Source organism: Rhamphochromis longiceps, linkage group LG18 (assembly GCF_057381845.1).
Source record: "Rhamphochromis longiceps isolate RC_006_pf linkage group LG18, R_longiceps_female_GT1.1, whole genome shotgun sequence".
In the NCBI taxonomy this organism is placed as follows: domain Eukaryota; kingdom Metazoa; phylum Chordata; class Actinopteri; order Cichliformes; family Cichlidae; genus Rhamphochromis; species Rhamphochromis longiceps.
Window position 1 is genome coordinate 7,704,000 of NC_140574.1, and position 21,564 is coordinate 7,725,563.

Below are 21,564 nucleotides of genomic sequence, written 5' to 3' on the forward strand. Positions count from 1 at the left end.
TTTGTTTGTTTAATTGGTAAAAACAGATGTTGATTAAAAGCTGAGAAAAAGCAGGCACTGTGGATACTCCCTTGAAAATTCACCAAAATTATGTTTTTCATGAAATAAAATCACCTTAATCTCTGTTTATTTCCTTTTATTTCCACTGGTAGTTTCTGACTGGATAGTTCTGAAAAGCATCTCTAAAGTAATTAGTTTTGTTATGATGGTTAGTCCACATTTTGCAGTTTTGTCTCGTAGATGATCCTCATCTGATTGCATTTGTTATATATAATAAATGACTGCAGACCATATGAGATTGTATACATTGTCCTCAATGTGGTAGAGCAGCAATGTTTCAAGGTCTCTGTAAGAGTGAATAACAGTAAAATCTCTGGTGTGTTGAAATGGCAGCTTGGTGTTGTAAAGAGAAAATTGATCTTTTTTTGCTTGTTTTGCCTCTTTCAGAAGACCAAGTTCAGAAGTTACATTTCTCATGTTAATGTTTCGATCACTTAACTACTGCACATGTTGCAGGGTCTCTACTTCTGTGTGCCAAGCTTGGTGGTGCATCACACTGATCCTTTTTAACACTGGGAAATGTGTTATGTCAGCTAAGCTGGAAAAATGGGATTTGTTATGCTTTTGAATGGTGGATGCTCATATATTATATTATATTATATTATATTATATTATATTATTAAATATATTAAGCTAATCTTTCAAGTAATGCACTCAGCATATGTGCAGTATTTTCTACTCTCATCTGCTTCAGTCTATCAGACAAGTTGTGAGGCACTAATATGACCTGGTACATGTTTGGCAAATGGAAGCATGTAAAATGCAAACACATCCGGTGACTAAAGAAGCAGCAGTGGCTCCACCGTTATCTGCACAGCTGATGTTTTTTGAGGGGGGCACTAGGTGTCCAATTGGCTGAGTCTGAATGTAGCCGTTCAGTACTTCCTCCTCATAATTTGTTTATGGATTATCTGGGTTTTTCCTGCAGAGAGGAAGTTTTGCCTTTTTCCCCCAAGAGGCTTGAACCAGAGCTAAAGGACAGTTGTCAGCATTGGAGTTTGAGTTAGTCAAGCATGAGCATCTTTCTTCTCAAATGATCAGAACCAAAAACAAGGTGTTAAAATGCAGAAAAACAGATAAAATAAAAACCTTTTTAAGCCGGGTTCATTTACTCAAATAAATTTAACTATTATGTAAATGACCAGAATTACAAATACCAAAGCATCATTTAAAGTAGCCCAGCCCTTCATTGTCTTCATGAACATTTTTTTTGTGCAGTCACGTAAAAACAAATGCACTTGTGGTAGCATGTTATCACAGATTTGGTGCATTTATTCCTTCCCAAAGCCCATCTAAGCTAGGATAAATGTGATTATACAACGGTAACGGACTTATTAGGGATTTTTTTTTTTGCAACAGACAAAGTTCAGTTGCTTTGAATAACGGACCAGTTACTGACTCATTCACTTACTTTATCAACCTTCTCTGGCTATTAATACCCCCCCCCCCCCCCCCCCAAAAAAAAAAAAAAAAAAACTACTCTTGTATGTCTGACAGCCGTGGGGAAAACGATAAACACACCCTCTCTCCGGAGAGCTGTTGTACGAGGCCAGCAGCACGTTGCCTTGTTGACAAAATGCCTGCCAGTGGCTTGGTGCCCGGCTCTGGGCCAAAGGCTCTGCAGCTCCGACTCTTCAGACAAACAGCCCGCCAACAAACCAGTTAGTCAGTCCTGCAGCCTATCTGCCTGCCTTCCTGCTTTCCGCCTTATTCCCTCAGCAAGCTTGCAATCTTGGCAGCAGTAGGCTTCCATCTCTTATTTACCTGCCATGAGGCAAAAAATGTTGTTAGCCTCCATTTCTGCTCTCAAGATAATGATTGGATCGTTTAGCTAAAACTTGTACTTCTAGAGCCAAATTGTTATTTCTTGTTTTTATTAGGATCCAAACTACATATGTGTTTTATATGTTTGAATTTTTGTTTTTGGTTAAATTTAGTTTGAATTAGTTTCCAGTGTGAGTTTCATTGTTTATTTTCATTTTAATTTGTGCAGAGCGTATTTCTCTAAGTCCATATTACAATAAAGGCTTGTAGTAGCAGTCAAGTTTGAAAAAACAAAAGCACCAAAACAAATCCTTTGTGAGGAGTTGTCTTCAGTTCTTTTCACATAATGTTTGGCTAGTGATTTAAAGACACACAGGTAATAATAATCATTTAAACTTATTTGGTGACCTGTTTTTTCCTGATGCATTTCACTTCACTACTAACTGTTGCCAATGTTTTTAAACTGGCTTGCATTTTGAATGTATGTAAAACATATTCATCACTGAATAAGCTGTACTCATTCAGTGGAGCTGACATCAAACTAAAAATAAACAGGAAATGTCTTTAGTCTTTGATCAACTTTTCCAACAAAGTAAGCATGAGCAGGCACTGATGGTTATGTTGATACTGAGCTGTGTACAAGACTGACAGTTAGCTGTGTTCAAGAAGTGTTTGTTTTGTCATTTTTGGAGCTTGTGCATGTCTGGTTTCCTCCTGGAACTCAGTTTGCAGGGTTACAAGTTCTTTACAGTCACCCCAGCTTTCAGCTTTTCTAGATATCGCCTGATAGAAGTGCGTTTTAGAATTAAACCAGTTCATTTGGATGTTGGTCGAACTTTAACCTGTCAGTTCCCAAGTACAAAGACTGTGCCAGTAGCTGGGGTTGGCTTACTCTCGTGCATAACCTGCTAGCCCAAACCATACCACACTGAGAATTTCCAGTAATGCCTGCATGCAAGAGAATATTACTGCAGTTGTCCAAATTCATGTGTATTTTTAATGTGGTCTTGGGGTGTCTTAATTACAGAAAAAAATTGCAATTATTTTGGTCTGGATACTTTTATTTAAGCAGATTTCCTTGGCTTTACTTTCCCCTCCATTTGAATCATAAGGGTGAATTCAAATTAACAGAATCTCCAAGTCTGGAAAGTTTGTTTTGGACTTGGGTCAAAAGTAAAGGACGTGTTTAAAGGGAAAACAAGACAATTATTGCAAGTGTTATGGCACAGTGATAGTTTTGATTATCTTGTTTTTGCTATTCCCATGAAGACTAAATGTAATTTCAATTAAAATTTGATTGCACAGCTCTGTGTGTAAAGGATATCACATTTTATTTTAAGTAATACACGCACTGGTCGCAAGTTTGTTGTTCAATATTTTTCGTGCTTAGCTTTGAATGATGTATACAAATAAGTATTTAAGAGTATTTATGGAGGGATCTGTTGGTTAAAATATGCTTGAATGAGATGATCGACTGAAGTTGTTTCCCTTGTATTTGACAATCCCTGGACAAGCAAGGTCAGGTTATAATTATGCATATGAGAGTATTACGTGACCATACTATCGCTTGACCCATACCAATGTTGATATTTTTAAAATGTAAATAGTCTAATTTCTATGAACAACTTCTGCATCTAAATTCTGTAGGCATTAGATGAGATGTTTAGTTCTTTCCATTTGAGTCTGGTACTGGCCATCACATTAGGAGTTTGCAAACAGAAGCAGAAATTCTTGCCTGAATATCTGCTGGCTATATCAGAATTTTTAAAGTTAGGTTAAGTATCACAGAAGCTGAAGTCTGATTAGACGCAATCCACTGGGTATGGATTTCTATTCTATAGTTAATTTAATACTGTGTGTTTGCCTAGCAAGGTACAAGCAAATTAACTCGTTGCCAAATCTGGCACAAAGCATTCTTTCTGCTGACGTCATGAGTTTTGTTTTTGTTTTTTAAATTAACCTAATATTTTATTTTATCATCGTCAAAGCATTCTAAGAATGAAATTTTACAGTTAAAACAAAAACAAAACTTTAAAATGTCCTTAAACCTAACTCGACATGTCTGTCCTTCAGCTCGGCGATCATATCGGTTGATAGTTGTTTTTGACAATGTTTACAAAGCATCAGCATTGATATTCTGTCTCTTGCCTTCATATCAGCCTGCTGATTTCAAGAAAAGTACTTTGCTATGTTTTGTTTTGAAGAGGATATCATCCTCACCTCGTCTCCGTGTTTCTTTTAGGAACACCATCTCCAGCGGGCCATCTCGGCACAGCAGGTCTATGGCGAGAAGCGGGACAACATGGTCATCCCAGTACCGGAGGCGGAGAGCAACATCACCTATTACGATTCCCTCTACCCTGGAGACTTCAAGATGCCAAAGCAGCTAATTCACATACAGCGTAAGTGGGCTTCTCTAATGGAAAGTTTGTGATGCAGAAAGCAGAGAAAATGAGTGTGATGTAGCAGATTAGGGGCCCCAGTTGTTTTCATTAGCCTATAATGGCGTTCCCTTCATTTATTTCAAATGTGTTAAATGACACGTGGGGGCTTGCTGAGCAAAGATTATACGCTGCAATGAGTTGAACACTTCACATCAGTGTTACTTGCTTTTCTAATTTGAAAATTGTCACTCATGTTATTAGATTTACTTTCCCCTCAGCTCTGTAGCCCTAGAGTTTTTCCAAGAAGCAAGGGGGGAAAGGTGACCTGAACTGACATTTAAATATATCCTGTATTGAAAGCAAGCCACTTAATAAAGTAGAAAGTTGGCTGCTACTTAGAGTGTAAAATCCCAGCCAGTTTAGGTGATTGAGATCTTTTATCATTTTTATTGGCATTAAGCTTTGTTAACTTGAAGTTGTCATGTTTTTCTATATAACTCGAGATTGCCTGTTCCAGTAGTGAAATTGGAGGAAATTATGTTGCTACATGGCTTCGTTTAGTAACCATGGCTGCGTCACAAGTGGTTTGCTGTGATTGTTTCTCAAAAGAAAAGCAATTTGCTGTACCTGAAACATACAATGTTATCAAATGACATGTTTTGTCTAGTTAGAGAAAACCTTGAAATTAGTCTGAGGCTTGGATGGGTTGAAACAAGTAGAAAACCCAGTTTGCATCAGTCTTAGTCTTGAAAGTTTAGTGTTTATACAAAAGTATCTAAAATTCTACAAAAGCAGGCCTGCCATTTTCCATGCATATAAAAACCTTTTATATATTTAAGTCAGTGGTGTGAAAAGATGCTGAATGTTAAAAATGTTCAAATTAATGGCCCTGGCTGGTGAAAGTGAATTTGCCTTTTTACTCTTCAATAACCATCTAGCCCATCTATTGTGCTTAATTGGCATCTCAAGATGAAAGTGAATTGGTGTAATTAAATCTGAAGTGAGGGTTTCATTTTAAAGCTGAAACTGCAAATACTTTGATCTACACATTTTGTTCTGCAGGTATAAGTTCAGTTAGCATAGATGTTTTAATTTGATTTTGGCGGATGTGCCTGCATAAATGCTGCTGGCTGTGAGGTCTCAGGCAAAATAAATGTGGTTATTTGAACGTCTGAGATGAGACTCCTTGGCTTTAAACAAACTACAAGAATGCAAAAAATTCGCTTCAGATTCTGTTGTTAATGAACTCAAAATGACTTTTTTTGTATTCATTTTCTTTGTGAAGCTGTGGTGCATTTGTGGCCCTCCTGAGAGCCCAGAATTAGATCAGTAAGATCAAGCTAGGGTGTCAACTAGGGCTGCCACGATTTGTCGACTAGTCACGATTACGTCGACTATCAAAATCGTCGACGACTGATTTAATAGTCGACGCGTCGTTTGAAACTTTGTACGATCACAAAAGACGCAGGAATAAGTGGCAGGATTTAAGAGTGTAATAACGGACTGAAACAGAAGATGGCAGCATTGCATGTACAAGGATGTCAGCTACCGTTAAACCCCGAAGAAGAAGAAGAAGAAGAAGCAGCTGTGTCCCAGAATTCATAGCGCGGCCCAGCGCCGTTTCCAACAATGGCGGCAGCTAGTTAGTTTTAATGTTACTCTTATTATTCTTTCTGGGTCACAAAATAAACGTTTAACATATTTTCAGGCGAGAATGTAGCTGTGTAAACCTCAAATATCTGCTCAGTTTATCAGGACACCACATATTTTCAAAAGCGCTCCGACGTTTTCGGAGACGTCTGTTACCCACTAGCTCGTTAGCGAGCCGGGGGCTAGGCTCACTAGCGCCGTGAGAACACCGGACTCCCCGCAAATCGTTTTCAAACCCACCGCTGTCTTTCGCTACTCAGGTTAAATATATATGAGTCACTTAGATAACTTAAAATGTTATTGTTTGGCTTTTTTTTTTAGTATTTTATTTGTTCCTGAGTAAATCAGTTTGTCTGAGATTAAAGTTATAGTTTTTACACAGCTGAATAAACGTCAAGCAGACAGCTGATTATCAGAAGTGTGAGATGCTCCAGAATTTACTCCAGTGTCCTGTTATATTTTAGATAGCAAGGAGTTTATTAAACTTCACCGAAACAATCTGCAAATTTCATTAAAATTTAATAAACTATCATCTTGTCTTTATTTTTAGTTAGCACAGACCTTAAACACTTAAAGCTGTAAGCTAATGATAGTTATATAAGAGCAGATGCTGCTGGTGCAATAAGCTGTAGTTTTATGTCTAATGGATGATGATCTGATTAGTCGACTAATCGCAAAAATAATCGGTGACTAGTCGACTATCAAAATAATCGTTTGTGGCAGCCCTAGTGTCAACCATGTGGCTTAGCCTGCTAAAGGATTCAGTCCAGACCACTTCAAGGCTTACCAGTAACATCAATAATCGTTTTTCCAGTAACATCCCTGGTAAGATGATGTTTGAATTGCTACATACTTACCTGGGAAGTTACTTTTCGTGTGTGTGTGTCTGTCTGGTGACTCAAACAGGCTAACAATAAACAGACTTCCATGTTTCAATGCAGCTAGCCAAACAAGGAAGAACCACTTTCTGCTGTTCTGTAATGGCACAAGATTGTGCTTAACATGTTTAAAAACCTTTAAGCATTTCTTAAAAGCTTTACAGACAATGTTAAATCAGTGTCTGTTTTTAGGAGCAGGGATCCATGGTGTAACTTAGACTTTATACATGCAGTGTTTCATGTCCACTTTAAGTGGTACACGGGTATCTTTCTGCTTTGGCTCTCAATTGGTCAGGGCGTTGCTTCGATGCAGGTTTTTGAAGCAGTTTTATGGCCGCCTCGGATTAAAAATGGTTTACTGTCATAAACGCACATTTTGGACAAAAGCAATGTTTATGGTTACTTAAGGTCATTGGTTGATGCCTGCATCCTGTACATCAGGGCGGTTCAGATGTCACATGGCTTTAGGGTTGCATCCTCGTAGTGCTTTCTGAATGGAAACTGCTTCGGTGATACTGATGTTTAAATGGCATATAACAGATTGGCCTAAAAATTTGAGGTGGGAAAAGGGAGCAGTAGGCGTAACGCACTGTGTCAACACTCTACAACAAACACCCAGATAATCTTTACTGTTCATTGGTTCCACTCGGTCTCCAGACAGCCCTTCCTTCCAGTTGTCTGAAATGGCAAATCTGGTGTAATTAAGCCTGATAATCATCCAGTGCATCCCCAGCCTTCATGTCCAACAGCTGCTGAACACTCATTTATTCTCGTTAACGCTTTAATTTTGGATTATATATTTTATGCAGCAGGTGTTTTGTTGCTGCTTGGGCCATAATAATAATTGGTTATATTCCCCTGTACAAAACTCTTTTTTTTTCAGCATTAGAATAAACAGTAAGAATTGTTTGGAATCCAAACAGATGCTGAACCAAATGAGTGGAATGAGTCCATGTTACCTGCATCTTGTCTGTATGTTTTAGTGAGACCAAAGCAAGCTTGTGTGAACTTGTCCAGAAACAATCTAAATGCTTTGTATCGTTCCTTGTAGTTAAATAAAAATAAACGTATTTATTTATTTGTTGCCTCCCTCATGCAGCTTTCAGCTTGGACACAGAGCAGCCGGATTACGACCTGGACTCAGATGATGAGGCCTTTGTCAACAAGCTGAAAAAGAAGATGGAGATCAGCTACCTGCAGTTTGAGGAAATGATTGACCGGCTGGAGAAAGGCAGTGGACAGCAGGTTAGAAGTGTAAAAAATGTTTTGCAGACAAATTCATCAGGTTTGTTCCAAAGTGAGATTCACCGATTAAAGAACTTTTTAAGACTGCATTAGTTACTAACACTGACTTGAAGCCACTGATGGCAGGCAGTGTCAGATTTGTCACCCTCACTGCTCTCTAACGTGATTGTATTTATCTCCTTTGTTGCCCTCGCAGGCTGTGAGTCTTCCTGAGGCCAAACTGCTGCTGAAAGAGGATGATGAGCTCATTAAAGAGGTCTTTGACTACTGGAGCCGCAAGAGGAAAAACAGCAAAGCCAACTCCCTCATCCCCACCGTCAAGCAGGAGAAACGGGACGGCTCAAGCACCAGTGACCCTTACGTGGCCTTCCGACGACGCACTGAGAAGATGCAAACTAGGAAGGTTGGTGCTCTCAATTACTGTTGCTAATTTTTAGTTCTGCATTTCTGCAGTCCTATACAATCAGTGTTGCTTTTGGGGATTGTTTTTATTTCTTATCCCTGTTTATTGTAAATTTCGCTTCACATCTTAGAACCGTAAAAACGACGAGGCCTCGTACGAGAAGATGCTGAAGCTTCGCAGAGATCTCAGCCGAGCCGTCACAATCCTGGAAATGATCAAGAGGAGGGAGAAGAGCAAGCGAGAGCTACTGCACCTCACACTGGAGATTTTTGAGAAGAGGTAAGCCAGTCTCGAAGTTGCACCCACAGGACGTTGCTACATAAGTTAAAGCACCTTGATAGCAGATTCTTATTCACTTGTTACTACTTTTTTTTTTTTTTTTTTTGTGGACTTGTGCCAAATTAAACGACTTTGAAATGCCTCACCTTTAGATTTATGGAGTTATCCTCTCCTTTTCATCCAGAAATGTCATGTCAGACTTTGGTGGTGAGGTTATGGCAGAAGTTCTGGCTGAAAGGGCACTGGTGAGACCACAAATCATCCCCCTGGTCCCACTCACCAACCAGTACCGACACCAGGACCATATGGACCTCAAGGACTACAAGTCCAAGGTGAGCCCGTAGGAAAAAATTTGTCTTACAAAAAAGACAAAGGGGGAAAAAAAACATCTGATGAATTAGTTAAAGTTGCTTATATCCAGAATTGAAGGGTCAGTGGCATTGTTGCAAGTCGTGTTTTTAAACCACTGACCTGCTTAAAATGCAACCAAGAAGGAAAATGAAAATGGTGGTATGAAAAGTTAATATAATGAGTCTTTTAAGAGGAACACTGCGCAAGATAAAAGGCTGCCCTTGGGCTGCGGTCTCTAAAGGTGTACTTTAAAGTGCCTCTGCAGTGTCATTAAGTTTGGCCGCTCTCCCTCTTGTAGCCTGAGAAGACAGAAGTTCCCCGGCAGAAAAGGAAGTATGAGAAGAAGCCGAAGGTGCTGCCACCATCATCAGGCACACCCCACCATACAGGTCCGGTTGTCTTCAACGCCAAGGACCTAAACCAGTACGACTTCCCCAGCTCGGATGATGAGCCCTTTTCCCAGGTACCTGCACGCTTAAGCAAATGCGTTCATTCATGTAAAGCCAAGCATGTTACGCAGATCAAGCTTGGGACTTTTTCCTCAGAGGAATTCTTTACACAACATTTTTTTTCCCTGTAGTTTGACTTTTTGCATGGTGCCACTGGGTTATTTCCAGTTTGCATGGTTTTGAAATAGTATTATTATTATTATTTTTTTTTTTTTACAAAGTGGCAGCAGCTGTTATGCTGCGATAAGGTTCATTAGCTACAAAGCCAAAAGAACAGGTAAGGTTTTTACACAGGAGGAAGAATTGGGGGGGGGGGGGGCACCTGTCTGTATTAAGCTTTTATTTTCTTTTTTTTCTTTTTCTTCCTCTACCTGAAAACTGATCAGATACCAGAAAATGTTTTTCTGGCTGCATATTGTTTGGTGCTTAATAGAAAAAATCGATAGGGAGTTGTGTAGGTACAGAACCCAAAGGATGCTAAAGAGGGCTATGATTTAAATCAAAGATTTATATACTTGAAAATTATTTTTAGGATCTAAACTCAAAACTGAAAGATTTGAATCACTGCCAGGCAATTGCTTCACTGTAGAACCTGCAGGGTCACTGGGGGCTGGAGCCTATTGCTGCTGTCATAGGCACAGCCAGACTCATTTTATAATCATTGAAAGGGGAGGAAAAAATATCAGGGTAAACCTGCATAAAAGCTGTTTCAGTACTCAGTTCAGCTTGAGTGAATCTGGGCTTTAATTTAAAAAACAGAAGTCCTTAGGGAATAAAACTCGAAAGGATTCTCATTGGCTGCCTGCAGTTCCCTCTGTTTCCAGATCAGTGTCTCTCACCTGGTCCATTTTGGGTAGTGTGTGACAGTTTGCAGCCAGTTTTGTCTTTTTGCTTGCCCTTTGGCTACTGTGTAGGCCTCCTGAGGGAGTGGAGGTGTGCTGCCGCCTGGGCCCTCATCATACACGTCTGCACTCGCAGACATGCTGTGACAGAGAAAGTCAAACTCCAAGTCGGTTCCTTGCTTTGTACTAGATGACCTCGTTCTCCTCCACCTTTATTTTTTCCATTTGTTTTTCATTTTAAAGTTTGAGGAAGTACTCTGTGAAAAGATGTTACATTTTGCCCCAATCTATTGAGTTTGGGGCAAAATGAGACTACAGAAATAATCCTCCACTCTCAGAAAATTGATTTATTCACTGTTTAAAAAAAACAGTTTTGTTTTTTTGTTTTGTTTTGGGGTTTTTTTGAATAGTGTAAAAAGACATCATCTGTCTTCTGTTGCTTAATTATGAAGTACAACACATACTGGAAACTGTTCCCTCTTGTCTGTGCAGCCACTTGGCTGTGCACTACGGCCTCTTCTTGTCTCCACTACCGCTGCTAAACTCTGCCCTTTGTATTCAACAATCTTCTCAAAATTGCCAAACCATGTTTTATTTAAAAAAAAAAAAAAAAAAAAAATTAACAAAGGCTTCTGGCTTCAGTACTATAACTTCTGCTCTTCAGCTGACCTTACGCTGACCTCTGACATCTCTCATCCACAGCTGCACTCAGGCTCATCAGAAGCAGAGGAGGAGAACGACCCAGATGGTGCCTATGCCTTTCGCAGGAAGGCAGGCTGCCAGTACTATGCTGTAAGGAACATTACCTTTTGTTCCTTAGAATACCTTAGTTGTCTGTAAGGAATAATGAAAATTAGTATTACATGTTTAAGGAAACCCTTACTATGTTGTAAACATAACTTGAACAATGCTATCCAGTACTGAAGTCAATACATTGGGGCATGTAGTTCACTGATGAGATTGCAGATTGATTCTAAACTGCACAGGTCAGATGTATTGAACCCAGAGACCTGCAAGAATGAGTGGAAAAGGTGAACTTAAGTGTCCTGTCTGTCTTTGTAGGCTCGTCAAGATCGGGTGGGTAGCTGGCCGTGGTGTGGACAATGGGAGGGTGGTTTGGCAGAAGCTCGCTTTCGCTACAGTCTCACCACAGTCACCATGCCACGACGATGCCTGGGCATGGCTCGACGGCGCGTGGGACGAGGCGGCAGGTGAGTTCACTTACTGCAAAGTGCTGGCATTTGAATCCAGCTTTACATTCTGTGCTCGTCTGTCTCATCTGTGTAGATATCTACAAAGCAAAATCAGCTAAACTTATCACTTTTAGTTGTTAAACCCTTTTCTCCCTCTTTTTCTCTCAGGGTGTTGCTGGACAGAGCATACACAGACTTTGACAACATTTTCCATGGACTGGATCCAGACATGCTTGACCTGCCTGTTCCTCAATCTCCTCCTCCTCCTCCTTCTCCTACTCCTGCAACTACTTCACGCGCACCGGCCACCGACAAGTTTGCCAGTACCTCAGAAACAAATACCTCGGAAAGAAGTTCCTCCTTCAGTTCCTCTCTTTCCCCATCCTCCCCCACTTCCACGGACCTCAGTCAGATACTGTTGAATATAAAGTCGTGCCGATGGAGGCACTTTAGACCACGGACACTACCACTACATGAGCTGGACAATGCCCACCCTCTATTCAGGAGGCTGAGCCGAAGCCTGAAGCGCCCACTCTCGGCCTCCACCACCGGAGGGCAACCCTTTGGCTCCCAACGTCCAGGGAGGGTTGTCCCTGCACCCACACCCGTTGCTGGTAGGTGGCTTATCTGACTGTAGACAGACACTGTTGTGTTCTCTTTGGGCTGTGTTGGTTTCATAACTTATACCCATGGAGACGGTAAGATACCAGCTAGTTAGTGTTAGATATTGTTAGCTATATAGTGGTTTGTTTGTAATTAGCAGTTTTTCATCAGGCAGTATAAAGATGGCTCTCGGTCTGGAAAGTAAAGCAAAGGTGACATGTCCTTTTAATCCCTCTGTGGTTTCAAGAATTCCACTTGTATAAAACTCTCAGCTGCTCGAGCTCAGGATGCAATTTTTCTCCCATATTTTTATTTATTGTGGCGGGTTTTGCTGTCAGGGCTGGGCTAGGTATATGTCAGGGCGAAAAGGAAGCAAAGCCAGACTTAATAAGGTCTGCACAAACTAAATGGTAGTCCTCAGTAGTTTTGGCATGTCAGTGCTTGAACTAGCTCTCATCCTATTGCATTTTCAGGATAGCATGGTCCTCAAGTTGAGAGCGGAACAAAGACTGTCTTCCAATTTGCAATCCAAAGCAATGGAGTTGGGAGTAGGCCAGCAGGAAGGTTCTCGTTACTAATGACTAAACATTTAAAGTAAGAGCACTTTCAGTGGTATGACAGTCATGGATGCCGTTCGCTTGGAGAGTTTGAAAAAGTAACGGTGACAAAGTGAGTCGCCAGCTGGCTTGTTCAGGACACATGTCCAAGTGTGGTTGATTTTTAATCGAATGTTTGCAGCTTTTAATTTCCTAGATTTTCATCAGAATTCCTTGTTTTGTGGCTGTGCTAAAATAGCAAGAATTTCTATATATTTTATTTTTTTGTTTATTTAGAACAGCTGTTGCTCTGGGGGTAACACTGTATGAATACAATCTACCTTTCATTCCTTAAGGTGTCAGTTAAAGCAGGATTTCATAAATGAATTCATGACATGCATGGATTTGACGAAGAGACGAAATGCCACAGGTCCCCGGTGGTTTTACTGTGAGGGCAGTCAGGCGGCGGGTGTCTTAATATTGCTGCAACTTGTTTTGATGTGCATGAAAAAACAAGCTGCTTATTGATTTTTCCAGAAAAGGTTCAGTGAGAATCTGAAAGACTGATATAATTAACATGGATCTTTCAAGAAACTCTACTAATATGTATTGTGTATGAGCAAATGTGACAGCTGCACTTGTTGTTTAAGTAGTTGATTTTTGATTAAATTACACGGTGTTGGAGTTCAAGAAATAAAAATGACACGTGCTCCAGATGGAGGTAATGCCACAGGACGAGCTGTGACTTGGAGATGTACGCAGATTGTGGATCTTATGAAACTGAGAAGTGAAAAGCACACAGGGAATGGATACATCAATAATGCACTGATGCACATAATGCCTTTAAAACATGAGATGAGAACTTTTCAGTTCAAACACTAATGAAGAAGAACTTATGGCCATGTTATCTACAGCTAAAAAACTTTGATTCAAATACTAGGGTGGATGAAATATCCACAAAAACATGTTCAGGTTTTCTTTGGCTCTACAACACCTAAAATGTCAGATATGACTGGTTTCATGAAGGAGTTTGACATTGACTCAGGCTTTCTATTTCAGAAACTGCACGTTTGCTTAGAGGCATATTTTACTCTTCACCTTAAAACGGAACGATTTCCCCTGGTGTATTTAATTTGCAATGCCAATCCTATTGATGCCATTAATATCTAACTTAATCAGTTTAAATCTATTAATCAGCTGTCCTGTAGCCGTAGATATGGATATCACTTCAGATTAAATACTGACTTGAGTTTTGCCACTAATAACATCCTATAAATAGACTAATTTGATCCAATGCAAATGGGCTTGGCAGCTAATTAGGACCAAGTATGAAAACGCATTCATGCATTTATTGGGTGCACATTTTATGCTGTTGTGCCTGGCAGGGCTTTATTTGCTGGCGTTCATGACATATGGCTCAACTGATACTTTTGTTTCTGTAGGGATTTAGCCTGGTTGAGACAGCCACCTGTGACATTAAGAACTCCGTCTCTAAACTTGTTAACTGTATAATCTTGCTTTGTAGTAAACCTCAGTTTTCAGGCAGGAAATCTGAGAATATATTTTCTGGAGTACCCTAAGTTTACCTGAATATGGCCAAAGCGATTTCTTTTCCTACCACATATACTCAAAACTGAAAGAATCAAAGCTGGAATGTTTTATTGTAGTACAAAAGCCACCTGGAGAGTAAATGGATGGTACTCATTACCAAACATTGGTCTGACCTTTCATTAGAATGCATTGCATCACTAAAAACTCACTGGTGCCCAAAAAGTGTTAAAAATAATTCAGGAAACCATGTAGTGGTTTTGCTTTGTTCATAGTGAATTGGTTTCTGGTTCGGTCATTCATTTATTCATGAGCACAGTTTGCAGTAAGGTCTGCAGCATAACAGTAAAATCCAAGACTGAAGATGCTCCTTCGTGACTGAAGTCTTTGGCCTTTGTTGTACTCACTGTTGTTTGCTTCCCTGCTGACTTATCAAACGAGGCATATTGAGTGGGTGTGAGTTGACAGAGTTGTTGTCTGTGTGTTGCTGTTTGATTCAGACTGTTGGAGCAGCTTACTTTTCTTTCCCAAATATGGTTTTTATTCATCCAAAAGCAGTTGAAAACAAATATTTGACCAACTTTCTATCTTCCCAAGAAGATAGAAAGTTGGTCAAATATTTGTTTTCAACTTTCTATCTTCTTGGGAAGATAGAAAGTTGGTGGCAATACATTAGGCACAATGTGTCATGGCCAGTGTATCTGAAAGGCTCCGTATGCATCATGTGGTGGGTATCTTGACCTGGGTTTAAGGTTTAATGCCAACCTGCCACCACTTAGCTCAAATATTCTTTGTGTCAAAAGATCTGTCTGTTTTATGATTGGGAATTTGTAACACTGTTTTTGTTTCTCTCAGCTTTCACAGTTGAACAGTACCAGCAGCATCAGGAGCAGCTGTCCCTGATGCACAAACAGCAGCTGGAGCAAGTCCAGCAACAGCAAGCCAACAGCGCCACCACTGCCAACAGCACACAGGTCAGCGTGCAGATCAACTGTACAGCAGCAGACAGTGATCTGAATTTATATATTTATATAATATATACTTTTTGATTGATCCCCCCCGTAATCTTCAAATCATGTAAACTTGTTACTCTTGGTCTCCTAGCAGACCCTGGCAAATACATTGGACCAGGCCAGTGCTCAGTTTGCCGCCTCGGCCCTCGTGACCGCCGACCAACTGCTGGCTCTGAAAACCAAGGAGGAGCTAGGACCAGGAGTCAATGGCGTCCTCTCCCCCTCAGGTATAACGGCTTCCCACACAACCACTGGTTTGACCAATAGCCTCTTAGCTTTGAAGGCTCATGTTGTAATCACTATTGTCGAATTTAACAAAGGTATATTGGTATTGATGATCCCAAAATTGTTTACTTATTGATTCTAATTCTAGTTATATGTTGAAATTAAAACCAAATTGATTAATTTTTTTCATTTATTTTACAACAGCACTATTAAAATGAAAAGTCCACTTTACCAAATTGTTAAAGTACAGTGACAGTGAAGTCAAGACAAAGCAAACAAAGGGACAAAAGTAATCCTAGTACTAACGCCCTCAATACTCATCAACACAAAAGAGCAGATGGCAGCACAATGAAAGTTCAACAAAACCTGCACCAGCAGCACCCCAACGACTGATGCCGCTTCACGGAGGAGTGTTTGCTAGATAACCAAGAAAAGTGACAAAAGGGAATTTAGATTTTCATTAATCTGGAGATGGAAGCGGGGCACCAAGGTGTCCTTCACAGATCAAACTCCTGCAACCTGAAGTCTGATAATCAGTGACTTTTTCTTTGAATATTGATTTGGTGAAAAGGGGAAAAAAAACCCTCCTGCTTGTACATTTTCTTCTGCCACGCAGCAGATTAAAAACTTTTCCTTGTCAAAGTTTTTTAAATTAAAGTTTCTGTTAAGTTAGGCTTTGAAACCTGTGTGCACATCTACAGTACCTCATTTTTTAAGGATTATGATTCACACTTTGAAGGGAGGGAAAAAGCTGCTTTGAAACTTTGTGTACTCAACTTCAAATTGCTGTGCAAATTCAGTGCTTCAAATTCAGAACAGGAGCAGGTTTAAAAAAAAAAAAAAAAAAAAAAATCAGGTGATAATTAAAACTTCTTCTCCAAATCCTGTTTATTCCAACACCACCCCCATCCCACTCCACCCACTTCAGGTGTCTACAAGGGCTTGCACCTCTCGAGCACAGCGTCCCCGTCCCCTGCCACCCCGGCTCCTCCCACTGCTACAACGACACCTGCTTCGCTCCACCCCTGTACCACCACCACCAGCTCCACATCTGCTACCAGTAACAACAATGGCACCACTCACCCTGCCAACACAACTACCACTAACACCACCACTCAGGTCCTGCTGGGAAATAACAACAACCTACGGCTGAGTGTTCCCGCCACCAAGCGCATCCCCACATCCCGGACACTGAGCACCACCATGTCTACATCCGCCTTAAAGCTCGCCCACGCAGCAGCCGCCAACTGTCAGAAACCCAAGGTCACTACAGCCTCGGCCTCGCCGCTGGACATAGTGCCCAGGTAAGGAAAACTGAAAACACTCGAGGGGTGAAGTGATGTTCCAAACAGAAGGCCGTACCTAGCTGAATAGCACACAGGAAAACGTCAACATTAATCCTTTTAATTTATTACCTTTTACTCAAAGCAGCCATGTCCAACATGGAACACTCTTGAATGTGTATGTTATGAACCTACTGAGTTACCAGCAGAGTTGGCAGCTCTCAAAGTTTACATGTTCTTGTGAGCTCAGTTTGTAGTTTAGCTGTCCAGCTTTCACATTGTCTAGTCATTCTGCTCTGTGACAAACGGTTTGTCTGCTTGAGATATATTCCAGGGATGACATGTTAGACCAAAAAAGAAGAGACTTTACTTTTGTATATGAAGCATAGGACTGCTTGCTAAAAGGTTTGCTACCTGTGCCATCTTTTCATGTGTCTGATGAAAATCTGTCCAAAACCAATGTGAGAGCAGCTGTGCAAGATGTTGTCACAAAATTTATGGATGTGCGTAGTTAAGATAAAAAAACATAGTCATAAACATCTCAGTACGCATCCAATCTGAGCTCAGGACATTACTTCCCTGTCAATGTTTACCTTATAGATCCAACCTGAAAATGTCTTTGGCGGCACCTGTCACCTACATCTTACTCAAGAATAACGTGTCTAATCGCTATAAAACACTTACTTCTGGGCTTTTATTTAGAAATGTAGCACATTTAGATTTTATCTGTTGTTTTTTATAGTTTGTAGAAACATGAGTAAAGATATTGTTTGGCCTTAAATCAGGCCTGTTGTGCTTAATTTTAAGACAACTGAAGTAACAGGTTTATGCTAGCCTGTCTGTGCTAACAGTTTCCATTTTTGCCCTCAGGGAGAATCATGAACAAGACAAGCCAGCACTGAACAGTCTAACGGACAACACAGTGGCCATGGAGGTTACGTAGCCTCTCATACACCGCTCTGAGGAAACGTGACTCCATTGTTTTCTTTTTTTTGTTTTTGTGTTTTTTGGGTTTTTTTTAAGGTGCTATGCATCATTCGTTAGTCATGAATGCAAGTGGTGGCGGACTGAGCACGGCAAGGCTGGGTTTCCATAGCAACAGTTTGGGACTTAATTGCAATGCTCGTCTCGTACAATTCCCCCCCATTTGTTACTGTTAATAGGAGATCTCTGTAAATTCTTAATATGGCAATTATATGTACAGTACTGCATATTTGTAATACCCCTCTCCCCACCCTTCTTGTATATAACATTACTTGAATACAGAATTGTTCATTTGTGATGTTTTGCACTCGATATTAAAAAAAAAATTCAAAATTAAAATTAAAAAGAGAAAACGACAAACTGCAACTGGTGCGAGTATGGGGTGTGAAAGTTATACCACAGAAAAATGTATGTCATCACATGCATGGTGCGGAACCTGCTGTTTGATCTATTTATTGTGCCGTGTTTACAGAGGTTTTCCCCCCCACATTCATTAAATTTTTTTTTTTTTTTTTAAATACACTGTATCCTTCATCAGTTCCCTGTGCTGTAGTAAGTGTTTAGGTAGATTTATACAAAAAAGAAGTCCCCACTATTTTTTTTTTTTTTTTTTTCTCCTTCCTTTTTGGATGTTGTGAACATGGCCGGGGGCTCACCCGTTTTTGTTGGGTGTTCCCATGTGTCTGTTTAAATCCACGCAGACGTGTGTTTGTTAAAGATTCAGGCGCAGGGCAGTAGATGTGTATTTAGCCCTTTTCAGACGTGATGTGAAGCATTCGGCTCAATCAGTCTCTTAAATTGACGGCACTGTCGTTCAGAATTCACTCACACACATCCGGGGGGGCTGCTGTGGTTGCCACGCGTACCAAGAACTTATTACATTTGTGGTGATTAGTATTGTGTGAGGTGCAGCCCGCGCTTCTGAATGTTTCTTTGACCAAGATCTGTGGGTGCTGCTGACTGTGCTGTACCCACCTGCCCCTTGCACACAAGCCGAGGGCTTTTCTGAATCAGGAGCAGCTAAAATACATCATAGATAAATGTTTTAGTCTAGTTTCAAATCTAAATCAAAGATGAAATGTTATTGTTGTGTAACGCAGCTCAGAGACGCAGGGGAATCGCTAACAGATGCGATCTAGTGCGAGCTCATTCGTTGACATGACTTAACGCAATCAGACGAGCTAAAGTGGCCAGTGAATGTCACTGAGACGCCAACACGTTCAGATGCCGTCAGATTAATTGAAATGTCTGAAAGGGGCTTTTGTTTGTTTGTAGGCATCAGTTTGTCAGTGGGTAAATCAGTCTCCACAAAGCTCTTCCATACATATGTTATTCCTGAGACAAGTAACAAAACAATGGGGATGAAGACTTTCCCAGAAGACTTTGCTGCTTCTGACTTATCTAAGCACTATATATTATAATTTTTTCTTTTTTTAATTAATGCTGCTTTTGTATGATTTTTGGCGTCTGGTTTCTACCAGATGGCCTTAGTAACTTTTAGTTTTCTCTAAAGGATAATCCCCCTCCCTTTACCATTTTTTTTTTTTTTTTTTTTTTTTTTAAACAAATATTTTTGTATCTCCCTTCTCCTTTATTTTCCCATGAAAGACTTCATTCTTTTGTTACTTGTTCTGAAAAAAAAAAAAGAAACTATAAGGGAGTAATTTAAAAAAAAATGCAGTAACTGACATTTATTATCATTCCAGCTTCTGTATAATAAGGAACATGTATCAATTGAGAGAAGAAAAAAAAGAAATGAAACAGTTTTCTCTACTTTTAAAAACTCCAGAAGGCTGAAAGGCCATGAACCACAAGTTATCGGGTGCCTTCATTTGGGAAAAAAGAAAAAAAAAAAACTTTTAAAAAAAATCAATAAAACAAAAAAAATCACTCTCTTCTGTGAAGAGTTTGGTACTGAACAAGGCTACGTGTAGTTTTTCTTTGTCTGTACCACAAGCCCAATGCCCATTCCAATGGCCCAGTTGATTCATGATTTTTTTGTTTCCCTTTTGTTTTTGTAAACCCTTCCACCACACACACTCACACACATGGGAAAGACTTAAGAATCCTCTTGAATTGTCACAAAATGAAATAAAAATCCAGGGCATTATGTGTTTCGACCAACATGTCTCCTTTGTTTTTGTTACTTTAATGGTTTCGTTGCGTCTTTGTGTGAAGAAGCTTCAGTTTAGGAGCCAAATTTGATCTCAGGTGGGCCGGACAAGACAAACTGTGTAATCCTCCTACGTGTGAACATTTAATGAACCGTCCAATTCCTCATGCAAACTAGATGAACACCCTGAGAGAAAGAACTAAAGAGCAACCCGACTTTTTCCTTTGTTTAAAGTAGTGTAGATTCAGTGGGTTCCAAAGTGTGGGCTGTGAAGCTGCCGCAAGAACTGATTTGTATTATTTACTTTGAAACAAGTTTTTATAACTGATAGATGTTTTACTTAAACTCTTGTTTGCCAACAGACTGCAGAAGTTGCTGGGGGCATTCATCATCCCTAAATGCAGCACGTGGTAGTGGTGAAGTTAAAGTTATGACCACTTTGTAGTCTTTCTACTGCTGTGGTTTAGTGTTTTACTGCTGGCAGTAAACAAATCCTAACCAACAGCTAATCTTATGTGATAATCAAAGACTGGGGATGAATTCTGCTGATGTTTTTAGTGATCCAGGGCGATGCAAACTTCTCGTTTGGCCTTACAGAAAGCATCTCTGAGGGGCTTGTTACTGGCAGCCCACAGATGCAGTCTACTGTGAATTTCTTCCCACTGATTTTTGTGTAGCTGAAAACACTACGTATGTTCGTAAACTGGTGAAATGTGGGATGATTAAGTAGCACCAGCACGGTGGTGTTGGAGCTATCGAAGGACTGGAAAGGGTTGGAAAACTGAAGTTTGACTGTCCTCAATCATATCCTGTCATAAGGATATAATCTTTAAACTTGAAACTTTTATTACCATGGCACCAGAAACTGATTGTTTTTAAAAGGAATTTGGACTAAAAATGAGTTCTTAAGGTGATATTCTTATTTTTCTTTTTTCCATTAAAAATAGTTTCATTCAGCTACATAATGAGAGGCGGTTAACTTGCTTTAACCAATGACTTCTGCAGAATTGGGTTTAAATGATCATTATATGTTATGACATTATGATATAAAGATGGAAACATTGAATACTCCCGCTTCAGCTACTTGATCCAGTTTCATGGGAAGGATTAGTAAAGTGTCCTGCTATATTTATCCCTTTGATCATGGATGTCAAACTCATTTTACATTTTCTAAAGATGTCCAGTGGGCCGGATTGGAGTCTTGGCCTGGCCGATTCTGGCCCAGAGGCTTTATGTTTGACACCCCTGCTGCAGCTGGAAGAAGGCTGGCAGCTGCTCCTTCCACACATTTTATAGCCAGTGGTTTATGAAACTGCTGACTCAGCACTTTCATTAAAGTGTTTAAGTGATACAACTTTAAAACGCATAAAGCTAGTTTTCAAAATGCTTGCACAGTAGCAGCCTGCAGTGACATGAGCCTTAATATGATATATTTTTCATTAAACACTTTTCCAAAAGATTCACTCAGAAATTAATATTAAATTAAAAAAAGATCAATTCCTCTTCCTCTAAGAAGTCGCTGGTGACATTTATCCATTTTGGTTTGTACAAGAGGAAAAAGTGAAGGGACGAAAATAATCCAACCTGTAAAATGTCTACATATATATTTTTACTATCTATTGTGTAGCAGAATAAGAGGAGTGTCACTCTGTTCCCTTATGTATTATTGAGCTATAATCCATAGTTTTAATGTTGCGACTGCAGAACGTGAAGCCACCTTTCCCTTTTTTTTCAAGCTGAAGCTGCACCATGTTATCATCC

General features: G+C 40.0%; 1 protein-coding gene across 3 annotated transcripts in view; it reads left to right on the forward strand.

The window, feature by feature from the left end:
- Positions 1 to 18,203, forward strand: part of LOC146647650 (enhancer of polycomb homolog 1-like) — a 34,875-nt gene extending 16,672 nt beyond the window's left edge. For 2 of the 3 annotated variants that reach the window (XM_085388089.1, XM_085388086.1), the window contains 13 exons: positions 4,067 to 4,226; positions 7,836 to 7,981; positions 8,178 to 8,384; positions 8,515 to 8,663; positions 8,848 to 8,995; positions 9,313 to 9,477; positions 11,008 to 11,097; positions 11,368 to 11,516; positions 11,667 to 12,112; positions 15,041 to 15,159; positions 15,290 to 15,425; positions 16,352 to 16,727; positions 17,577 to 18,203. In XM_085388089.1, the coding sequence (XP_085244215.1) occupies positions 4,127 to 4,226; positions 7,836 to 7,981; positions 8,178 to 8,384; positions 8,515 to 8,663; positions 8,848 to 8,995; positions 9,313 to 9,477; positions 11,008 to 11,097; positions 11,368 to 11,516; positions 11,667 to 12,112; positions 15,041 to 15,159; positions 15,290 to 15,425; positions 16,352 to 16,727; positions 17,577 to 17,649 (2,304 nt within the window). In that variant the 5' untranslated portion in view covers positions 4,067 to 4,126 and the 3' untranslated portion in view covers positions 17,650 to 18,203. The remainder of the gene's footprint in view (positions 1 to 4,066; positions 4,227 to 7,835; positions 7,982 to 8,177; positions 8,385 to 8,514; positions 8,664 to 8,847; positions 8,996 to 9,312; positions 9,478 to 11,007; positions 11,098 to 11,367; positions 11,517 to 11,666; positions 12,113 to 15,040; positions 15,160 to 15,289; positions 15,426 to 16,351; positions 16,728 to 17,576) is intronic. The other variant, XM_085388088.1, reaches the window with a different exon arrangement.
- Positions 18,204 to 21,564: the final 3,361 nt, after the last annotated feature.